The 21,767-nt window shown below is 43.5% G+C and overlaps 1 protein-coding gene across 3 annotated transcripts in view; it reads left to right on the plus strand.

Annotated features, from left to right (window-relative positions):
* Nucleotides 1–17,304, plus strand: part of RBBP6 (RB binding protein 6, ubiquitin ligase) — a 29,925-nt gene extending 12,621 nt beyond the window's left edge. The window contains exons 4-17 of one of the 3 annotated variants that reach the window (XM_083473944.1): nt 1,290–1,334; nt 3,636–3,724; nt 3,853–3,949; nt 4,523–4,662; nt 5,300–5,472; nt 6,419–6,522; nt 6,840–7,159; nt 8,193–8,292; nt 8,374–8,452; nt 8,542–8,599; nt 10,268–10,633; nt 10,993–11,094; nt 12,136–13,884; nt 15,291–17,304. In XM_083473944.1, coding sequence (XP_083330070.1) covers nt 1,290–1,334; nt 3,636–3,724; nt 3,853–3,949; nt 4,523–4,662; nt 5,300–5,472; nt 6,419–6,522; nt 6,840–7,159; nt 8,193–8,292; nt 8,374–8,452; nt 8,542–8,599; nt 10,268–10,633; nt 10,993–11,094; nt 12,136–13,884; nt 15,291–16,836 — 4,968 coding nt within the window. In that variant the 3' untranslated portion in view covers nt 16,837–17,304. The remainder of the gene's footprint in view (nt 1–1,289; nt 1,335–3,635; nt 3,725–3,852; nt 3,950–4,522; nt 4,663–5,299; nt 5,473–6,418; nt 6,523–6,839; nt 7,160–8,192; nt 8,293–8,373; nt 8,453–8,541; nt 8,600–10,267; nt 10,634–10,992; nt 11,095–12,135; nt 13,885–15,290) is intronic. The other 2 variants (XM_083473945.1, XM_083473946.1) reach the window with 2 other exon arrangements.
* Nucleotides 17,305–21,767: the final 4,463 nt, after the last annotated feature.

Here is a 21,767-nt window from a genome sequence, read left to right on the forward strand (position 1 = left end):
ATGTGTCTTAAAACTTAACGTTGAATGTTGTATCCTAGGATTAGCCTCTCAAAAATGTGGCTTTATTTACTTGGCGCCAGGCATGTAAGCCCCAATCCTGGTACCTTCAAGCAAGATACCACCATGAGAAGCAATACATGTTTTCATTGAAATTGTTTTCTAAAGTAGTAGCTAGAGTTCTATTCCTTATGTCACAAGAAGGGCTATCTTATCTCATTACTGTATTTCTGGTATTGAATGCTGCCTTATTCCAAAGTTAGTTCGAATGCAGCCTTTGCCAACCTGCTGGACTCTGGATGTTTTGGACTACAACTCCCATCAGCCCTTGCATGCACAAGTCTTTAGGATGCTGAGGCTGAGGCACACCAAAGCATCTGGAGTGCACCAGGTTAGTGAAGGCTACTGCTCTACAGTAAATGAAAGAAAGTTGATCTACACAATCTGGTTTAACACTCGTGGCGCCTCCAACAAAATAAAATATTTTGCTTTAGGGGGCTTCAGTTCATTTTCTGAGCAGCATCCCAAGACTTGTCACAGAACCAAAGTCTGATTTCTTGCTATATTATGCCATTTCTCTTAAATGGACAATAGCTGTAGTTTAGCCCAGTGCTAGAAATCAAGTTCCTGAACTGATCCCTGGACTTCAAAAAATATTTGCCATTACTGATTTAGATATTACAAACAAAATTCTTTAAATGTTACCTCTTTATTTCAATAGTTTCCATTAAAAATGTAATTTGAGAATCATATAAATATTTTAAGCACTCAATTCCAACACTTTTCCTGCCACAGAGCATTTAATTAGTACCCTGTTGCTATCGACATTGGCTTTTTTGAGTTAAGCATTAACAAGTTTCCAGAGGCTTGAAATCTGCCAATTTATTTTTTTATTTTTAATATAGGAAATTATTTGGCTATTTTGTGTGACTGCTTTGTGGAACCTACTGCAGCATGCTATTACATGTAGAATGAAGATTTTTAACTATTGAAAAAGCAATTTATTTTTATTGTGAAAAAATGTAGGCTTGTTTATGTTGATCTCTGAACATAAGCCTGATGAGTTGATTCCATTGAGTGAGTGCAGCATTAGTTGCTCTCCTGTGAAACTGAATATTATGTATACCTGACTGCACAAACTGTACAGACAATGATATGTTTTGGCCAAAGGCTTCATTACTTTGAAAAAATGCCTCTCTGTAGGACTAGATCTTAATTACACAGTAGAGGCTAAATATTTTGCTTCATTTTGATTGTGGAACTTGAATGTGTGTTTAATTTTTTATGAACAGATTGATGACTCTTCTGCATCTATTTCTCTGGCCCAGCTTACAAAGGTATATATACATATATTCTTGTCAAATATAGCCAAATAAATTGTTGCTTGCTTGGTATTTTCAATGTTTTTATGCTGTGATCCTTATCTGGTTAGTTTCTGTTACTGGTGCAAAGCATTTTTAGTAAAAAGTACCGAGCCTAAACATTGAAAATGTGTGTATATTTATTGATAACTATCCTGTAAAGAGTAGTTCCCAGTATGGGAAGATAGAAGGGGAGTCCCTTATCAGCCTCAACATAATGTTGCCGTTTTACTCATCTTCAAGACACAAAGAAGAAGCACCTCCGAAGCTGTTTTATCGTTTCTTTCATACGTTCCATTAATTTTGCATTGGAAAAATAGCACAAAGAAGAATTTTAATACTTTGGCTATTTATGGACTCCTAGGATTTCTCGGTGTGACAGCCAAAATAGAAGTATTTCCCTATCACATGGACACTTTACATGATAATTTTGGGATTCTGCATTCAAAGCCAGTGATAGTACAATAATTTGCATAAAATTTGATAAAAGTTGTACACTTGTAGTGTATCAGTGGGCAGCAGCTATGCAACTAATTTGTTTGAACACAGACTGCGTAAATGTAACTGTTTATAGGAATATACCAATGTGTATGTGTGGCATATTAGCAAATGTGACCTTCTGAAACTGTTGTATCTGCCTTGTTTTGCTATGAAACTGCTTGCATTTTCTGCTCAATAATGTGTAACTTTGTCTGGGAAAGCACTAGTGATAACGCTCATCAAGTAAATTAGCTGCTCTTTAAAATTCCTATTAAGCAGTGTTACCTAATACATTTGTGTTCCCTTTGTGAATAAAGACTGAAGTTATGTGTTTCCAAGAAAAACTTTATCTAGTAAAGTTGGGAAACTCTGAAGTGCATTTGCAAATACAAAATTTAAGTCAAGCAAGGTAGCTTTAGTTTGGTTTCCATTAGTGCTGTCCTTAAATTTGTCCTCAGTTCTGTAAGCTCATGTCAAGTTCTATTTTTATTGAGGTGTGAAAAAATGTCCAAGAGGTATACAAGTTACGGAGAACTTAAGTATTTCTGACTATTTTGTAATATAAAGTAGTTGAAAACTGTTACTTGCTTTAAAACCTCTTCAATGCACAGAGTCTTTGCATAGAGGAAATGTGTTTAACAGTTTTCTGTTTTATTCCTATTATGTATTAAATGCCATATTTGAATTTTGGTCTATTCCTACTAATGTTTTGTGCTATTGGATGTGTTCTGTAAAACTGTTTGGGTTCAAACAAATTAGCTCAGTATTTGTAAAATAGTCTTCTGTAAATGTGAACAATTTAATAGTTGTTAATCTGGAATGTTAAGAAAAAATATGTATTTTAATCAACTGTTTAATAAAATGTTGAAACTAGCTGGTTGCTTTTGTGGATGAATGTATAAAGTATGTGTGGCTGATCTGAATGTTAAGTGATTGAATATCTGAACAGTTAGTAAACCAGTCCTTAGACCCTGCTTGTATCTGTTTATAGAGTGTAATGAACCATCCTAACAGGTACCAAGTTTCTGGAAACATTAGCTCAATAAGGGAGCCTCACATTTAGGGCTTGCACCTTAAGGGTAGTGTCATCTTGAAAGTTGTGTTTCCAAAGCATTTTGTGCTGTCTTTAATTCCAGTTGGGGAAAATTATTTTGTCTGAATTTTTTTGTGCGTTGGTGCGATGCAGTTTTTTTGATACATTCAGTTGCACTCAGGCATTTTCCTTTTAAAGACATCTGAAAGGGAATAACAAGCCCATTTCCCAAGTTTTTAAAGGTGGTCTAGCTGGGCTTCTGAACCCTCAGTTTTCAGGATGACATTGTCCTTTTAAATATTTTAAGCATAAATAATGCATAGCATTATATAGCAAATTGAGGCAGTAGTGAACAGCATCACTTTACAAAAGGAAACAGCTCAATGCCTTTTATCTTGTAAGTATTACAAAAGGCATCTTTCAGAACACTTAACTCCAGACCATTTAAATTTATCACGGCAAACTGGAGCAGTTACACAAGCCATTACATAAGATACAAACTGCACCTAAGGTTTAGTTAGAATGCCCCAGCAGAGTTTTTTATCTTTTCATTTTAGGTTAGCAAGTACACAAACATCATGTAACGGCATAAGGACTCCCTGGAACATCTTCAAGACAATCTGATATTAAAGAGCTGTTTTTGAGGCAACTTTCAGTTAGCTTTGTGCTGCTCTTTACAGGATTGGATGAGTGGTGTTTGTCTTTGACTGGATGGACTTAAATGTGTTTCTAATGTGTGTGTCAAATGATTACCTATTGAACAGACCGCCAATCTGGCTGAAGCCAATGCTTCCGAAGAAGATAAAATTAAAGCTATGATGTCACAGTCTGGCCACGAATATGATCCAATCAAGTAAGTCTTCAGCATGCCACAAACCAATTTTTTAAAAAAGCTAACTTTGGAAAAATTTACAGATTTACTATCTTCTTAATTAAAGCAAAACAGCAAAGAAACACACTTCTCTTCTTACACCTTTTTAGTTACATGAAGAAACCCCTGGGTCCGCCTCCGCCAACATACACTTGCTTTCGTTGTGGAAAAGCTGGCCATTACATAAAGAACTGCCCGACCAATGGGGTAAGGGACTGTGGAATGGAAGTTTTGATTAGTGTTAACTTGTTTATCTTTATTTTCATAGACCTCCATTAAACCAGTAGCAAGAAAATTAAAGTTTTATTCCTTGGTTTATTGTTTATGGGGGAGTGTAATATCCTGTTAAGTCCTTCTTTCTCTCCACTTTCAGATTGTGTCTGTCTCTTCAATGATCCATTTGGTAGTGCCACCTTGTATTTGTATCACTGACTCCAGTAATGCAAGATCAGTGGGGTTGAGGGAGGGCTACCTGTCATGGATTATTATTGCGGGGCACTGCTCACTATGAAAAGTAGTTTCTTAATGATAGCTTACAGTAAACATTCTAAGAGCAGGAGACAATTTTGTTCAATTCTTTCATGCTTCAAGTGGGATGTGACTGACTTAAATAGCATCCTTGGTGAAGCTGCAAAGTTCATGTCATGTGCCTGAACAACGTTGTTTCAACACAAGCCAAGAAGCTTAGTTAAATTTGGGCAGGGGTTCTGTTTGGAGAAGCTGTTGAATCTTTCTCTTATAGCTTAGAGAGATCTTTTGTGTTTTTTACCCCTTCAATAGGACAAAAACTTTGAGTCTGTTCCCAGGATTAAAAAGAGCACAGGAATTCCCCGAAGTTTCATGATGGAGGTGCAGGACCCTAATACCAAGGGTGCCATGCTCACAAACACAGGGAAATATGCCATCCCAACTATTGATGCGTAAGTATGCAGGTCTTTAGAACAGAAATGTTGTCTCTAACGTTCAATATTCCTAGCTAGAGCTTTGCAACTAGGGAATCTTATTTATTGTAAGCAGCATATTTGTGTAAAAAAAAAAGTCATAATAAGAAATAATTGTGAATGCTTGTGACAGTTCATTTATGGCATCAGACAATGTCTTCGGCATCAGACAAAAACATTGCTTTTCAAAAACACCTCCAGAAACACCTGGTTTTACCATTTTGCTGCTGCAGTAGAGGGAAAGCCTCCTGTTTATTGATTTCTCCTGGAACTATTCTCTTTGATAATTCTGGTTTGATTCTGTCCTCCAGTGTTTTGGTTTGAAATTGTAAACTGCTTGAGTTCATTGAATATAAGGCAGGATGTTGTTAGAATATAGTATTTATTTGACTAGGCCTGTGACTTGGGTCAAATCCACACCATAAACAGAACATTACTTCTATCCACAAACTGTAGCTTGTTAAGAGTGCTGGGAATTGTAGTGTTGAGTTCTTTGGGCAGGAAGGTGGGATACAAGTAGAATAAATAATAATAAATATTAAACACATATATTTAATGCTTAACATCATGTATTGTCTCACCTTTTTAAGACCAAGATGTGTGTCTGTGTTTTCAGTGCTGCTTATGCTATAGGAAAGAAAGAGAAGCCCCCTTTCCTGCCAGAGGAGCCATCGTCTTCCTCAGAAGAAGATGACCCTATTCCAGATGAGCTTTTGTGTCTGATTTGCAAAGATATAATGACTGATGCTGTGGTCATTCCCTGCTGTGGAAACAGCTACTGTGATGAATGTGAGTTCCATGAACTGGCTTGTGTGTGTCTGAATGTGATGGGAGAAGAGCAAGGCTGATTGGGTTTCCCCACTTCTAGCGTTAGCTGAGGAGAATAGAAGAGTGTTGCGTACTTACTTGCTGCTTCACTACTGTTTTTAAGAGGCAGGAACTGGACTCGTTAATTTTTAGCCAAAATTTTTACTCTTCCTTTGACCCACAGAATTCTACTTTTTCCTTAAGTTCATTGGCATTTTGGCTATATGGTACACTCTAAGATATCAAAAGCCCTTTCCACAGTAACTCAAGAGTGGCTTTTTTAGTGTGGTTGCACCTGTTCTATGGAACAACATCCTTCTTGAGATAAGACAAGAGCTGGCTATCTGCACTCTTTTGAAACAGTTGAAGACATTTTTGGTCTGCAAGGCTCTGCCATGGGTGCTTATTTGGTGTGATTTTCAATTTCATCCACTATTATTTTCTGTAGATTATAGCTGTTTTGTACATCATCTTGATGTACAAAAGAAGGCAATTAATAATATTATTCATAATAAAAAAGCTGAAACTGTTGTCTTGCTTAAATTCTGACCTGGAATGCTTTATAAAGCAAGGACATTCCTTTTCAGACATTGGAGTTTCCCTCTGCACCTCCATGCCTCTAGAAGGACAACCATCCATCTCCTTCTGGAGCAGCGGCTTTTCAGGAGGCATATGGGACTGCAGTGGGTGTACAGCTTTGGGACATGCCCTTTGGATCTCAAAGTTGCTACTAGATTTCTGTACTGATCTACTATTTTGTGGCCTTTGCAGTGTCCTTTTAGTTACAGCACATCCACATTTAGAAGTCTTCTGGCATTTGTTGTTTGCAGTCTTAGTAGCTGTGCTAGTACATGTGTACCATTGAGCAGAGTGTGAAGATTTATATAACAGTTACACATTTCACATGGCATTGAAAAATCATTCACAGGTATCAGAACATCGCTGCTAGAATCGGAGGAACATACCTGCCCAAATTGTCATCAGACAGATGTTTCTCCTGATGCGTTAATTGCCAACAAATTTTTACGCCAGGTAACGTGAGATCTATCTGTATCCAGTTCTGCATGCCTGAGTGTACATCTCTTTCCCCCTTATTCTTACTGATCCACTGTGTTGGCCCGGATGAGAAGGGGTGGGAGTTAAGCTGGTTTGGTCCCTCTGTGACCTGCCACCCAAGAAATTGACCCACATGCTGTGTCCCTTCCTGCAGTAAAGGTATCCACAGCAAGATCTGATTTTTTATGACCTCACCAGGCCTGATACCAAGTAGCACAGATGTTTTGATGCAATCTTAGGGAAGCTTTGATATGCTTAATCATTTCTCTTGACTGGTGATTTTTCTTCTCTAGGCTGTAAATAACTTCAAAAACGAAACTGGCTACACAAAAAGACTTCGCAAACAGGCCCAGCCACCTAGACCGGTAGTTCAGCGGAATGTGCCTTCATTACAAAGGCCAACAGGTTCCAGGCAGCAGGATCCCCTCATGATTCCAGCCACTTCTGCTCCTCTTCTTACACCTGCATCTCTCACCTTGTCATCAGCTCCTGGCCAATCAGTATCTTCAACAGCCACGTTGTCAGTCAGCCATTCTGCCACCACATCTGCTAGTGAGGTCTCTGCACCAATGTCCCTGGCAATTCATGCTGACAAGCCAGAAGGACCTTTCCGGTAGGTCTATTTGTAGAAAGAGGCCACTAGATTGACAGCTTGGCTTCACTTTTATACTGTCCTGGGCTCTGGTAGTGTTGTGTCTAACCATTTGTATGCCTATCTCCCTGGAAGGATTGACTGCCAGTTCTTGAGTGTGTTTGTATGTCTTAGTAACTTTTCTAAGGCTGGCAGTGAGTTTTCAAGTTACAAAGGTTTCTAAGAAATCAAATCCAAAGTAAGGTAAATCAAGCCCAATGCTTGCTTTTGGCCTGTTAAAATTGAGTGTTCTTATGGGAGGGAAGTGATGCTTATATGTTTTAATGAGTTACTACATTGTTTTGAATTTCATGCATTCTCCAGGGATTGATTGATATTGCTATGCTTGTATCACATTTTGCCTTTTAAGATTTTAGGTTTGAAATCTTAAAAGACAAAGTGAGCTAGGTGAAGCTGTGAGAATATCCTAGTGAATTTCAAGAATTTCTCCTTTGGGTGCTGCAAGCATCCAAGAAAGCAATAATCATTCTTTATCTGTATTATTTGATTAAATTTCAAACTACAATGTTCTCATCGGCCGTCAGCTCAATTCAGATAGTCCTCAAGAGCCATGCCATGCTATAAATTGCCAATTTGGATATCACAGCAAACTGATTAACTTTAAACAGGAAATGGAGAATGGGAGGCAGGGCAGGAGGGACCTGGTGAATCCATAGCATGTCAATTCTCCTGAAACCATGGCTTGGAAGGTTCTCCAGAGCCTATCCACACCACATGAGGCAGATTAACATCTCATTGAAAAACTTAGTCATAGCACAGTTCCTTTCTGATATATGCACCTCATCTGTTTAACCGCAAAACTCTTCATAGAGAGGTTCTCCCAGCCATTTAATTATGTGTGTTGATTTGTTTTGCCTGCCCTTCCCCACCTTTTTTAAAGTATTGTGACTATGACTACCTCCAGGGTCTGCAGAATGACTTTGTAGCACCCAGTCTCTCGTTTTCAGTCTCTTGCCTAGAGTTCCTAACCTTGAATTTGCCTCTTTCACTGCAGTGAGGGCGATAGTATTGGACCAGCTGCTGCTATAGTGACTGCCTCAGAACACTCAAAGCCACCTTCCACACTGTCAATTAATACTGTGATGGAGGAGAAGGTAAGCTTTGTTTTGGAACTAAACTTGTTTGCACATTTTAGCAGCATCACAGTCTAATTCTGTTCCTCTTCCTTTCTGCAGGGCTATCAGGTTCCTGTGCTTGGGCAGCCAGCTTTGCCAGGACAGCTGGGCTGTCATGGGCATTCAATACCCACCATGGGTAAGTGGTACAACTTTGCTCTTGGCTATTTTTTGCAATAGGCCTGCCATCTACATTTAATAAGCAACTTCTTCCCCTTTTCAACATAGGTCAGCCAATGAGAACTCATCCTGTTCGCTCTGCAGGCAATAGGTCAGGCTGGGAGCCGTAAGTATACCTCCAAAACATATTTTTTGTATCTTAGGTAGTAAGTTTAGAACATGATAAGCACATTAAACAGCTTGATATGCATAGAGAGGCTTTTTTAAAAGTTGCTGGTTAAAGGATCTAGTTTGGTATCGAGCAACACTCTAACCTCACTCCATTTTTTAAAGTGTCAAACTGTTATCGGGATTCGGGGACACCTTTAAAATCCTAGATTAGAAATAAATATGATTGATTTCAAAATAACTCCAGTTTATTATAAAAAATAATATTGATCGATACTGCATTCCAGAAAAATAGAGCTGTATCCAACGAAGACATTGCATGATTGAAACAACTTCTGCTTGTGCAGTGGACCTTCTCCTCCTGCTGCAGCCCAACCCCCGAATCTACTCTGGGGGTTCCCCAATACCCCATGGCAGGTTTAGGAAAAGATGTTGGGGGTGCTTGTGAAGAGGAGAGAGAGGGAAGTTCCGTTTCACAAGTGGAAGTTATTCAACTCAACACAGTTGAATACAAACTCTTATCTAGTCCAAAAGCTATTGGGGATACATTGAACCCCACAATGTCTACTCAAATTGCTCATTGAGCTATTGGTAAGCCCTAGAGGAGAAAACAGAAGAGATGCATAAATGAAATACTGAACATTTAACAGAAGAGAAGATGAACTAGAACCCAAGCAAGGCCTAGTAGGTTTTTTCTTACAAATGATAAATCAGTGTTGAAAGCCAGCTTAGAGGAGAATTAACTGCTTAAGATAAGATTCATTCCTGTGATTTAGTAGACCCCTGCAATACTTTGTTCTGGGGCTTTGTACACACAGGAATGTGCAGAAAAACTGGACAGAAGATGTACTCCGGTGCGCTGAACACTAAAGTTATTTTACCTACCCTGTTTTGATAAGTTGCTGGGGATAGAATAGGCCCCAGTTAGTGAGTAGTTTCACTTTCCCATTCATTTCAACAGGGTAAATCAGCCTCTGACAACTTAGTAAATTAACAATTTTAAAAATAATTGAAAGGAGGCAGGGAGCAAAATGAGGTGTTACAGGACAACTGACTCCATAATTGCTGAGGAATATGTAGAGTAGGTTTGCAAAACATTTTACAGCATATTTGCAGCAGTTGCTGGTACCAACATTAGCTGCTATTGGGCTAAAATAGGTAGTTTTTAGCACAGGGTGAGGGCCGGGGTTTCAAATTGCCAGGAAGCAGCATTTAGATTGCTTGAAGGCACCCTCAAGTTTTTGAATTGCAAGCCATAGGCAGAGGGTAGAGAAATCTAAACCCTGACAGGTCTGTATTAGACATACTGTGCTAGGTATCCTTTTTTAACATCTACAAAATGCCAGTGTACAAAAGAAATGCAGTTGTGATGGGGATGCTGGATGGCAGGCATTTAAAACAGCAGCAGTAGCAGATTAACTAATGTTCATGAAAGGCTTGGAGGAGGAAAACTGTGGTAAGTGTTGTGTGTGACAGAGAGGGCTCTTGGGAGGATCTGTTGAACTGGAAGTGCTGAGGGGGAGCAAAAGAACAGTTTAGACTGGGTAGGCTGTAAGACTGAGGATGGGCAGTTACTGCAGAGGGGTGCTATCCATTTCACGTTTCTCTCTTGAGAACAAGGGGCAAGTGTAACACTCAGTGACAACGTGTTTTTGGGTTTCTTTAGAAGTTCAAACCGAGGACGCCCGCATAGTGACCGTACACAAAGGACTCAGGCCCCAACACTGCCAGCATCAACACCAGTCTTTGTGCCCGTGCCTCCTCCTCCCCTGTATCCTCCTCCTCCCCATGCACTTCCTCTTCCACCGGGGGTACCTCCACCACAGTTTCCTCCTCAGTTTCCACCTGGTCAGCCTCCACCTGCTGGGTACACTGTCCCCCCTCCGGGATACCCCCCAGCTCCAGCAAACATATCAACACCTTGGGTACCAACACCAGTACCAACGGCTCATTCAAATGCCATCCCAACGACACAAGCACCTCCTCTCTCTAGGGAGGAGTTTTACAGAGAACAGCGGAGACTTAAAGAGGAGTAAGTATTTGGCTCTGAATGAAGTTCCGTTATATTTCATTCTTCTGTTTCCGTAGAATATCAGACTGCAAAACTATGCTAAAAATGCGTCTGCCGTAAGCAAAAATGACATATAACGTGAGATTTCAAATGTTGGTTTTCACCAATAAAAATAATCCTTCAGATCTCAAACCCAGAAAACTGTAATTCTAACAAAATGCCATGAAGCATCTCTTGGAAACCTGCGTTGCTTTTTGCTTTGTTGTAGCATGTTCACATCTCAGTTGCATGCAGAGTCCTTTTTTGAGTGGTGTGGTTCTCTTAATGCCGCCTTTAACATTGCCCAATGACCTGACATCACGATCTCTCACTTTTGACAGGGAAAAGAAAAAGTCAAAGCTTGATGAGTTTACAAATGATTTTGCTAAGGAACTGATGGAATATAAAAAAATCCAGAAGGAACGCAGGCGCTCTTATTCCCGGTAATTGTTTTTATTGTGCCTGTATAGATGAGCCGGAACAAAATCCCCCGTTCTTTTCACCTTGCAGATCCCTATTCAGTCCCTGGCATCATATCTAGTTTTTGGGTCTTATGTAGTACAGAGATGGGGAAAGATGCTACCACTCAGTGCCAATGGTACTGGGCAAGGTGGGCTAACAGTCAGAAATAGCATGGCTTATTGCAGGTACAGGGAACCTCTGGCCCTCCAGATAATGCTGAAGTACATCTACCATCAGCCCCTCAGCAAGCATAACCAGTGGCCAGGGATGATGGGTGTTGTAGTTCAGCAATATCTGGAGGGCCAGCGGTTCCCCAAACCTGGCTTACTATGTTCATAGGCATTTTTCCTATGAAGACTAATGCAGGATACAGATTTGCATCTGTTGTCCTACATTTCAACCTTGATGCTAACTGCAGGCAATGTTATACAACAACTTTTCCCCAATATTCAGAGGAACAACATGCTCTGAACTTGCTAAGGCTTTGAAAGAAATATTGTTTTGGATTTTTAAGGGTTAAATAGTTCCTGGGCTATTTTGAGAATGCACACAAAATGCCCAGTAGTAGCTTTCTGTGAAAGTAACCTCTGAAATAAAGGCTAATGATTGTCTGCAGACCAAATAATTTCTGGATACTCTGTTAGCTAGTCACATAGTGCATGAAAATGTTTCCCAAAGAGGAGCTGTCACCATCAGCTGGTGAATTGCTTCTTAAATATTGGGTGTACAAAAGCAATTTGTCATAACTTATTTGGTGCAGAGTGAGGAGCTATTCTTCATTGACAATAGTGATAATAATAAAGCTGTAAAAGTCCCACTGAGCTTGAATGAGTTGTTAGGGGTGCCCAGAAGAGCTCTGTGCATTGTCTCCTTCTAGGTATCTCCAGTGACTGCTTCATAACAGATTCTGTGACAAAAAAGGGAATGCTCTTCACTGTGGTTGTGCCACATAATTTGTACAAAAGTGAAGAGGCTAGTTACACATCTTTCCTTCCCCCTCCCCCTTTGCTTTGTTTCTTAAGGTCCAAATCGCCATACAGTGCATCTTCATACTCAAGAAGTTCCTATACGTACTCCAAGTCCCGATCGGGCTCATCCCGTTCTCGATCCTATTCTCGGTCATTCAGCCGTTCCCATTCCCGCTCCTACTCACGGTCTCCTCCCTACCCACGGAGGGGCAGGGGGAAGAGTCGGAACTACCGTTCCAGGTCAAGATCCCACGGCTATAACCGCTCAAGATCCAGGTCACCCCCCTGCAGAAGATATCATTCTCGATCGAGGTCTCCAGTTTACAGAGGCCAGTCCCCAAACAAGCGCCCTGTTCAGCAGGCAGAAGGGGAAAGGGAATACTTCGGCCGATACCGAGAAATTCCACCTTACGACATGAAAGCGTACTATGGCAGATCCGTGGATATGAGAGACCCATTTGAGAAAGAGAGATTCCGGGAGTGGGAGACCTACCGGGAGTGGTACGAGAAATACTACAAGGGCTACACAGCTGGAGCCCAGCCCAGGCCTTTGCTTAACAGGGAGAACTTCTCTCCAGAGCGCTTTGGTCCTCCTGGCCCTAGGCGAGAGAATTCCCCATACGTTCGGGGCCGTAGAGACGATTACCCTGGAGGGCTGGGCCATCGGAATCGGAATGTAGGTACTGGCTACTCTGAGAAGCTTCCAAGTAGAGAGGGCCATGGCATGAAAGAGGTGGCCAGACTGAAAGACAAGGAGGTTGAGATCCCACCAGGAGACGGGAAGGGAAACAAACACAAGAAGCACCGCAAGAGAAGGAAGGGGGACGAGGGCGAAGGCTTCCCCAATGTTGACCTGTTGGAAGGCTCGCGAAAGCCACGGGATCCTGCCCCTGGGGAAGAGAGCAGCAAGCCTGACCCACTCTTCATGCTCCCAAGCAGGGATGATGCTACTCCCGTCCGAGATGAGCCAATGGAAGCAGATTCCGTTGCCTTCAAACCCACTTCTGACAAGGAAAGGAAAGAGAAGCCAAAGGCAAAAGCCGAGAAGACAAAGCGAAAAGCAGAAGGCCCTGCCACTACCAAGAAAGAGGTGCAAGTGAAGCCAGCTAAAGCACCCCAAGAGAAAGTGGAGGCAGATCGTGAAAAATCCCCCCGGGCAGATCCTCCTGCGAAAAAAGCCAAGGAGGAGTTGCCAAAGGCTGATCCTATCAAGTCAGTGTCCTCTCAGAAAGATGAGAAGGCACTTGGTACGCCACGCAAGGTTCATCCCCGAAGCTCAAAAGAGCATCCAGAAACCAGATCAACCAAGGAGGAGAAGGCCAAGAAAGATCCCCCCAAGGAAGTCAAGCAAGAGAAGCAATCAAGTAAGGAGGAGAAGTCAAAGAAACCTGTGGACAAGAACAAGCCTGTGGATGCAAAGCCAGAGAAAAGGAAAAGGAAAGCCGAGGAAAAAGGAGACAAAGATCACGAAACGCCGTCGTTAAAAATGTCCAAACCTGACATTCTAGAGTCGAAACCATTGCCAAAGGGGAAAACTGAGCCAGAGGGTGAAAAAGCAGAGAGGACCCCTGAAAAGGACAAAGCTCTTTTGCCAGTTGCTCCAGCAAAAAAGATTAAGCTGAACCGAGAAACTGGCAAGAAGATTGCCAGTGTTGAAAATGTCCCCCCAGTGAAGGAGGCTCCAGCCGAGAAGCCTGAGCCACCCCCCAGCAGCAAAGGGAAACAAGAGAAGGTGAAAGGAAAGCTGAGGAGGAAAGCCGCAGCTGCCGATGGATCTGGTCTGACGCTGGTTGATTATACCAGGTACCTCCTGATTAAAACTTAAAAATTAATTTCACTTCCTGTCCATGTCATGTTGAGTACTGCCTCCTTTCTTAGGCTTTGATTTGGCCTCTCTTAAACCCAGGTGGGAGTAGAAGATAAGCAGCTGACGTTGGCTGGTCTGGATCTGGATCTTTCGTCTTATGGACAAGCCAGATCAATCCCTCTGATATAGATCAGTTGCCCTCCAGTCCCAAGCAGTCCAGATTGAGTCATGGCCTTTTAATTTCCCTTCTAGCATGAGGTTTTTTTATGAAGCAATTTGCCCACCTTTCCTTGATGTCTGGGCTGTGTCGGTTATTTTGTGCCTGTGGCTAGGTAAAGTGCACTTGCCATTGGCCATTGGAAATCTCACTTCAGCCTTTTCCATCGAAGGGAAGGAATCATTGCCTGATGTGGCTTACTAGTGTTAATTTATCAATGCTACTCTGTGATCTGTGGGTGAGGGGGCCTTTCAGAGTTCTTCATTTGCCCTAGAGGCCCATTCTCCCCCTCCCCCCTGTCATACCCACCTGTCACAATACCATTTGATGTCAGGTGTGCAAAGTGCCCTCATGACAGGTGGGGAAAATAGCCTAATTGGCTGTGTCAGGCAATGATTATTTTCCCTTGATGGAAAATGCTAAAATAAGACCTGCAAGGGGTCACCCAGGCTTGATGGGAAGGCTACATCTGGATTTGGATCCACTCAGGAGCTCCTGATTGAAGTTCCCAAGCAGACCTGATGTCTGCTGAAAGCAGTACAGTTTTATATTCCATGCCAAATGCAAACAGCAAAGAAACAATTGGGAGCCTCTGCAAGAACCACTTGCATTCGGCACTGTTTCATTTTGGCACTGAGTGCCCACTATGCTACTTTTGGCCAGGTTAGATCCACTCCAGTGGATCTGATCTGGCAGCACATCTTGCATTCCTTGCTGCATTTTAATGACATTGAATGCATGACACGCTTGCAAAAGAACAATCCCACCTGCCAAGCGTGGACTGCAGAAGGTTTGCCATAGCTGAATCCAGCCCACTGTGTCAACGAGGTTCCCTGCGCCTTTTGTTGTCAAACAGAAATCTCTTGAGTCACAACAGCCCCTCTAAAGTGTAGGCTGAGAAGAATGAAGGCTTGGTTACTAAGTTTACTTTTCTGTAGTGGGAAAACGCACATGTGGCCTGGATAGGGGGGATGGGACTCTGGACCCCAATGTTCCTGAGGGAAAAAATAAACCCCAGGCCAGTTCCTTGATGCAAGGGCTGTTTTCTATGTGAAAATAAAATAGTAAAGTGGGGCTTTTGGCCCTGTAAAAAAAAAAGAATATCCCCACAATCTAAACTTGGAATCAAATTATGCTGCTTTGATGTCTTCCTTAATAGGCTGTCTTTGGTTTTTCCTTCCTTAGCACCAGTTCTGCTGGAGGAAGCCCTGTGAGAAAGTCAGAAGATAAGCTGGACATGAAGCGAACTGTCATCAAGACCATGGAAGAGTACAACAATGACATAACAGCCCCTGCCGAAGATGTCATCATCATGATCCAAGTTCCTCAGTCCAAGTGGGATAAAGACGATTTTGACTCTGAGGAGGAAGAAGAGGAGGAGGACGTTAAATCTCTGCAAGTACCCTCTGCAGCTGGGAAGCCCTCGAGTGTCGTCAAGAATGTCAGCACAAAGCCATCCAACTCCCTCAAACACAGTGAAAAGGATCCTGAAAGTTCACAGCCTGAGTCCAAAAACTCCAAAACAGTGTTATTGTCCAATGAGAAAGGGAAACTCAAAGAGAGGGATCACGCTGCATCTGACAAAGACTCTTCTGAGAAAAGGAAGAGTGGCACTCAACAGGAGAAGGAGCGCTCCGAACGCAGTGCCGAACAAGGCAATGCAAAGAATTGCTCTTCTAACTCTTCCAAAGAGGCCAGGTCTTCAGATAAACATGAAGCTGCCCATGGGTCCTCTGGGAAGGATTTCACTCCTAACTGGGACAAAAAGTCTGACTACGACAGCAGCAGTAGCAGAGACTATTCTGGTTCCAAGCGAAGAGAGGAAAGGAGCGACCTGGCACGGAAAAAGGTCTCTCCTCCTCGCAGCCGTGATTCTGCCACCTCTGGACAAAAAAACAAGGCCAGGGATGAGCGAACGGAGCAGCCCAAAAAGGAGGCTGGGGACTCAAAGCGAAGCAGTTACAGCCCTCCGAGGGACCGGAGGCCAAATGACCACAAAGCTCCTTATGACTCCAGACGTTCTGCAGAACAACACAAATCCCAGGAGAGGAGTTCGGGCAAGGAGAGAGAGAAACGCCCGTCCTCTGAGACTACCTGGAGCAACAAGGAGAGGGTGGCAGGTGGGAACAAGTCCTTGCACCGGCGCTGCTCACCAGAGGCAAGAGAGCCAGGGACAACGGTGCCGAATGACAAGGGCACCACCAAGCCGAAGCCACTGCCCAGCCACTCTGCCCGTCTCTCGTCTGACCCAACGAGGGAGACGGACGAGGCAGCTTTCGTCCCAGACTACAGTGAGAGTGACAGCGACAGCAATTTCTCTACAAAGCAAGAGGACTCCCCTGGAAGAGCCACCCGGGAGGGGAAGGATAAGGCCCCCGAGAACAGTAAGCCCAAGGAGGGAGCGGTGGGGACAGCAGTCTTGGCCCCCCCAGCTGGCGGGAGCCAGAGCAGCCCCAGCATCAGCCGCAGCCAGAGCCCTTCTGAGAGCCAAGGCCGGAGCCGCAGCAGCAGTGCCAGCTCGGCCGACAGCCAGGACAGCAAGAAGAAGCGGAAGAAGAAGGACAAGAAGAAGCACAAGAAGCACAAAAAGCATAAGAAGCACAAGAAGCACGGCGGGACAGAGTCGGAGGCAGAGCGGAGCCAAAAACACAAACACAAGAAGAAGAAGTCGAAGAAGAACAAGGAGAAGGAGAAAGGAGACGACCAAAAAGCTAAGGCGGCCCCCCTCTAGGGCGGGGCAGGGGGTGGACTGACCTACAGAGGGACTGAGTCGCCTGTGTGAAATTTTGTTATAATGTAAACAAACGAGAGCCTTGTAAATAATGCCATGACGGGCCCTGTGCTGCACTTACACAATTGCTGCTTGATTTGATTTTTACATCAGAGCTTTATAAAGTGAACATTTTGTACAGACTTGTGAGTTGTGACCATGTGATATGGGGGAGGGAGGTGGGTTTTTTATTTAATTTTATTTTTATTTGGGGGGGCTCTTTTAACCACCATTAAAATAGTTTGGGTGGTGTTTACTGTACTGTGAAAAAATTCACACTTAATTTTTTTTTTTTTAATTGCCTGTCAGGAAAAAGAAAAGGGCTGATATCGGTTCTAAAATATCAGCCAGAGGACTTGTGGAATGCATTACAGCCCTGTTCTGTTACTTTTGGATTACAATAAAAAAAGAATTCATTAAACTTTATAATCAATGTGTTAGATTTGCAGCACCAGCTTTAATCAGGCAAGGAAGGGAAGGTGACCCTCACCTCCCCAATGAGCTCTACCCTTCATGAGAAATTGTCTGTCTCCGACAGAATTTATTGGTTTAACACAGAGAATGTTAAACTGGAGGGTGGGTGGCTAGGAAGCTCTGTGAGCATTAATCTTTGAAAGCAGTCAAGTTCGCTCTTCCATGTAGAGAACTTGGACTAGTAAATGCATCATCCTAGGAGGCTGCGTGCTTAAAGCAGCACTCCTCAAGCCTTTGCGGGTGGGCTCCCTTTGGGGACCTGAACACGATGTGTGACCCCTTGCCATTGGACCCATATTGGTCCACATTTTGATGCATAGTGAGGATGGTGGTTGGGGTAAACTGGTTTAAATGGAAGCTTGGCTTTCCAACCTGGCTGATTCAAGGTTACATGACAGCCAGCAATAATTGCCTCAGGCAGGATTCCAGACTGACACAGGGCCCTTTAGCTTGGTGAGTAACAACCCAAACCCTATGCTCTGCTAAGCAGCCAGAGCAGGTGGCTGGGGCTCGTTCTGTGCAGCTAGCCAGCATTGGCTCCTGCCAGCAATTTGGGAGAGTCATTTCAGCCTTTCATTATCAGCACTGTCAGTTGTCAATTCTGTCAGACTTAAGATTTTTGGAGGGGAAATTGTTTTTTTAAAAATTGGCATGTTTTATTGCCTCAAAAGGTTAAACACCAAGTAAGGAGTTCCTGTTTTTAATAAGAAATATATATATCCTGCAGCTTTAAATTGCAATGCTAGTTTTCTAATGCCTCAAAATTTCAGGTAAAATCATGGAATGGTGCTGTCAGTTGAACATGAAATTTTCTCTGACACTTTGGAGAGTGGGTGCTGCATTGCTCCTGCTCTCCTCAGTGGGCCAAAGAAAGTCCTAATATTCCTCCACGGTGTTAGAGCAAGCAGACAAAAAGGTACAACCCTAACTTGGCTGTTGCACACTAATACTTGGCTGTGATTCCCTCCGTTTTCCTAGCCCTACACATGGTTGCAAAGTGGTCACTGGGAGTTTCCACAAGAGGTATTAAACAAAAGAGGAGCTTGCTGGATCAGGCCAATGGCCCATCCAGTCCAGCACCCTATTCTCACAGTGGCTAGCCACTTGCCTCTGTGGGAAGCCCACAAACAAGACCTGAGTGCAGCACCTCTTTCCCCAATTGCATTTTCTAGCACCTGCCATTACTGCCTCTAATAGTGGAGGTAGCACAGACCCCTTGTGACTTGTAGCCATTGATAGCCTCCTTCTCTGTGAATATGTCTAGATCACCTTTAAAGCCACTGAGGTTGGTGGCCATCACTAGTTCTTACAGGAGCAAATTGACATAGGTAGACACTGCTCTGTGAAAGGCTGTTCAAATATGGACTCCAGCACTCCTGCCGCAGGTGATCTAGACGTAATTCACAGAGGAGAATACGGCTATCAATGGTTACAAGGGGTGTGTGCTACCTCCATTATTGGAGGCAGTAATGATCACAGAACAGAGGTGAAACACTTCCCTTTTTTCGATACGTACGCTGTGATCCTGTTACTGCAGCCTCAGCTATCATTAACATTTCTGAAAGACTTTTCGCATGTACCGCTTGCCAAGTCAGGACTCCGTCATCCAACTTATAATGTGACTTTGGTGCCGAAACACAAGGCTACCTTTCATCTCTGGAATTTCATCTCCGTTTCAGCACAGCTTTCCAACCTGCCAAGTTCATTTTCATCCTTGATTTTGTCTTTGGTGGTTCCCCTCACAACTTTGTGTCATTTGCAGATTTGATGAGCTCCCGTATGCCTTTGCCACCACAAATTTATAAATGCATTTACCAGCTCGGGACGTAGGCCAGAGCCTTGTGGCGTTCCAGATGAGACAGCTCTCCAGGTGGATGTAAGCCATTAATGGGTACTCTGGTGCTGTTGTTCAACCAGCTGCAAATCCACCTAACAGTAGCATCATCCTGCCCATATTTTAACCATAGGTCAAAATTATTATCATGAGAGAATTTATCATATGCTCTTTTGCAACCAAGTAATACAGTGGTGCCTCGCAATACGAAAAGAATCCGTTCTGTGATTCTCTTCGTCTAGCGGTTTTTTCGTCTTGCGAAGCAAGCCCATTAGCGGATTAGCGCTATTAGCGGCTTATCGGATCAGCTGATAAGCGGCTTAGCGGCTTAGAAAAAGGACCCGCAGGAACTCGCAAGACATTTTCGTCTTCCGAAGCAAGCCCATAGGAGATTCGTTTTGTGAAGCACCTCCAAAACAGAAAACTCTTTCGTCTAGCGAGTTTTCCGTCTTGCGAGGCATTCGTCTTGCGGGGCACCACTGTACTGTCTACCACATTTCCATGAACTACTAAGTTAGTAGCTAAGATAAAATTGATTTGGCATGTTTTGTCCTTCAGAGACCCTCACTGGTTTAGTAATAAAACTTCATTTCCCATGTTTTGAAGGGGCAGGTATACGTTTTTTTCTCCCATATCAGTTTTGTCCTAACAGTCAGGTTATGTTTGGACCTGGGTATATGAAATTCAGAGTTCCACTCACCCTTAACATTTCAACACCACCATGAGCAATTCACCCAAGGCTGTTGGAGAAGCCCAATAATGCTTCAGAACATACTGGGGTATTTGTTAAAGTTGGTTGCTTATAGATATTCACTTAAATGGGGCTTCTTAAAAGTGGCATCCCATTATGCTGAGGACTACAGCCCTCTTCAACAACAACTCTGGTTCAGTGTTTTGGATTTGGTTCCTCCCTATCTGAGATGCTCAGCATGTTAACAGTTTTTCATTTAGCTGAGCCTTTTAATTTCCCCATTAAGGGATCTCAGCTCTGCATGCTGCCTCGATTAAGGAGAGGGAAATTGCCATTTATAGACTACCATTTATGTTGACTTTAAAACTTGGGTATTTTGCGCAGTACTGGAGAACTGCATCTCTCAAACTGACGGTCCTTAGAATCATGGAACAATGCCTCCTCTGACCACTTCAAGGGCCACCACATTCTCTATATGGCAAGAAGAGATCCATTGGAAGCAAGAATTGGACTTCCCTACAGGCAGAGTGTTGGGTGGGCTGGAGAGAAGCTGGCTTATTCAGACAGGCTCCCCCATGTACAGGAAGGCAAGGAAGAGGCTGCTTAGTAGGTTGCCCCAACTTTATAATTACACAGGGTACTTGGCTATTCCTCTGTAGTTAATGATAGGAAATGGGCCTCCTTTGGGTAACCCAAACTGCTTAGGCAGTGAAAATGTATAGTACTTGATAGCTGTGGTTGCGAGCATCTCTCCTGTGACAGAGCTACACATAGACAATTGTTAACTTTACAGCTCATAAGCTCATCTGTATTATTGCAATGGGGCCTATAAACACACAAAACTTCTTAAATACTCAGAATACACTGAATTTCCAGATTTCTATGCAAAAATAATTACTGATCCAGATGTTTTAGACTACAGCTCAGTCCTGCCCTGGGCCATCTCACAACACCACAATATCCATTGTAACCAAGGGACTAAACATCAGAAAAACCGCAGCACAGAAGTCAGGACACCAGACACTGAAAGAGTCTGCCTGGGTGAACAGAGCGGTCAGCCTTCCCCAGCCAGCCACCCTCCAGATAGGAGAGGGTTGGTTGTATGTTGCCTCCTGTGAATACCTCCTGAGGAAGCTCCCTTACACTGAGTCAGACCATTGGCTCATCCATCTTATTACTGTCTACACAGACTGGCAGCCGCTCTCTTAATGTTTCAGAGAGGGGACTTTCCCACCCACACCTGGAGATGCCAAGGAATTGACCTGGGACCTTCTGCACACAAAGCAGGTGTTCATCATTGAGCGGAGATCCTAGTCCTAGTGGTTTTGAACAAAGGCCTGATTTAATCAGGAACACAGCATTGGCCCATCTAGCTCATTACTGTCCACACTGACGAGTGGTGGCTGTCCAGGTTTTCAGGCAGGGACATTCCCTGCCCTATCTGCAGATGCCACCAGCAGGGATCCAACCTGGGGCTGTCCGTGTGTAAAGTGGATGCTCTGGCCTCCGGTTTTCCTGCAGCCAAACTCAACTTTCCTCGGATTTCCTTGTGCTCCACCACTCAAGGGCATTCACTGTGTAGCAACCAAGCTGGCAGTGTTCCAGTGCCACCCGCCTGCCCGCCCTTCTTCTGGCCTGCTCATTTCCAGAGAGACAGAGCAGCTCATCTTGGCTGGTTGCAGTGCCAGGTTCCTCTCTGTTCTTGTGGATGCCGCGTGCCACTTCCCAGGCTCCAGGGAACTGGTGGCACCTCGCCCAGATGGCATCTCTCTCTGTCTCAAGGAGGTAGCGGAGCGCCGAGGAAGCTGCCTGCCACTGGCATCCTCTGCAAGGGACAAAGCTCGGGCAAGTTGCCTCCTAGGAAAAGAGGGAGGGAAGGCACTTCATGTGCCA

The sequence above is a fragment of the Podarcis liolepis genome (genome assembly GCF_965112155.1).
Source record: "Podarcis liolepis genome assembly, chromosome: 14".
NCBI classification, from domain to species: Eukaryota; Metazoa; Chordata; class Lepidosauria; order Squamata; family Lacertidae; genus Podarcis; species Podarcis liolepis.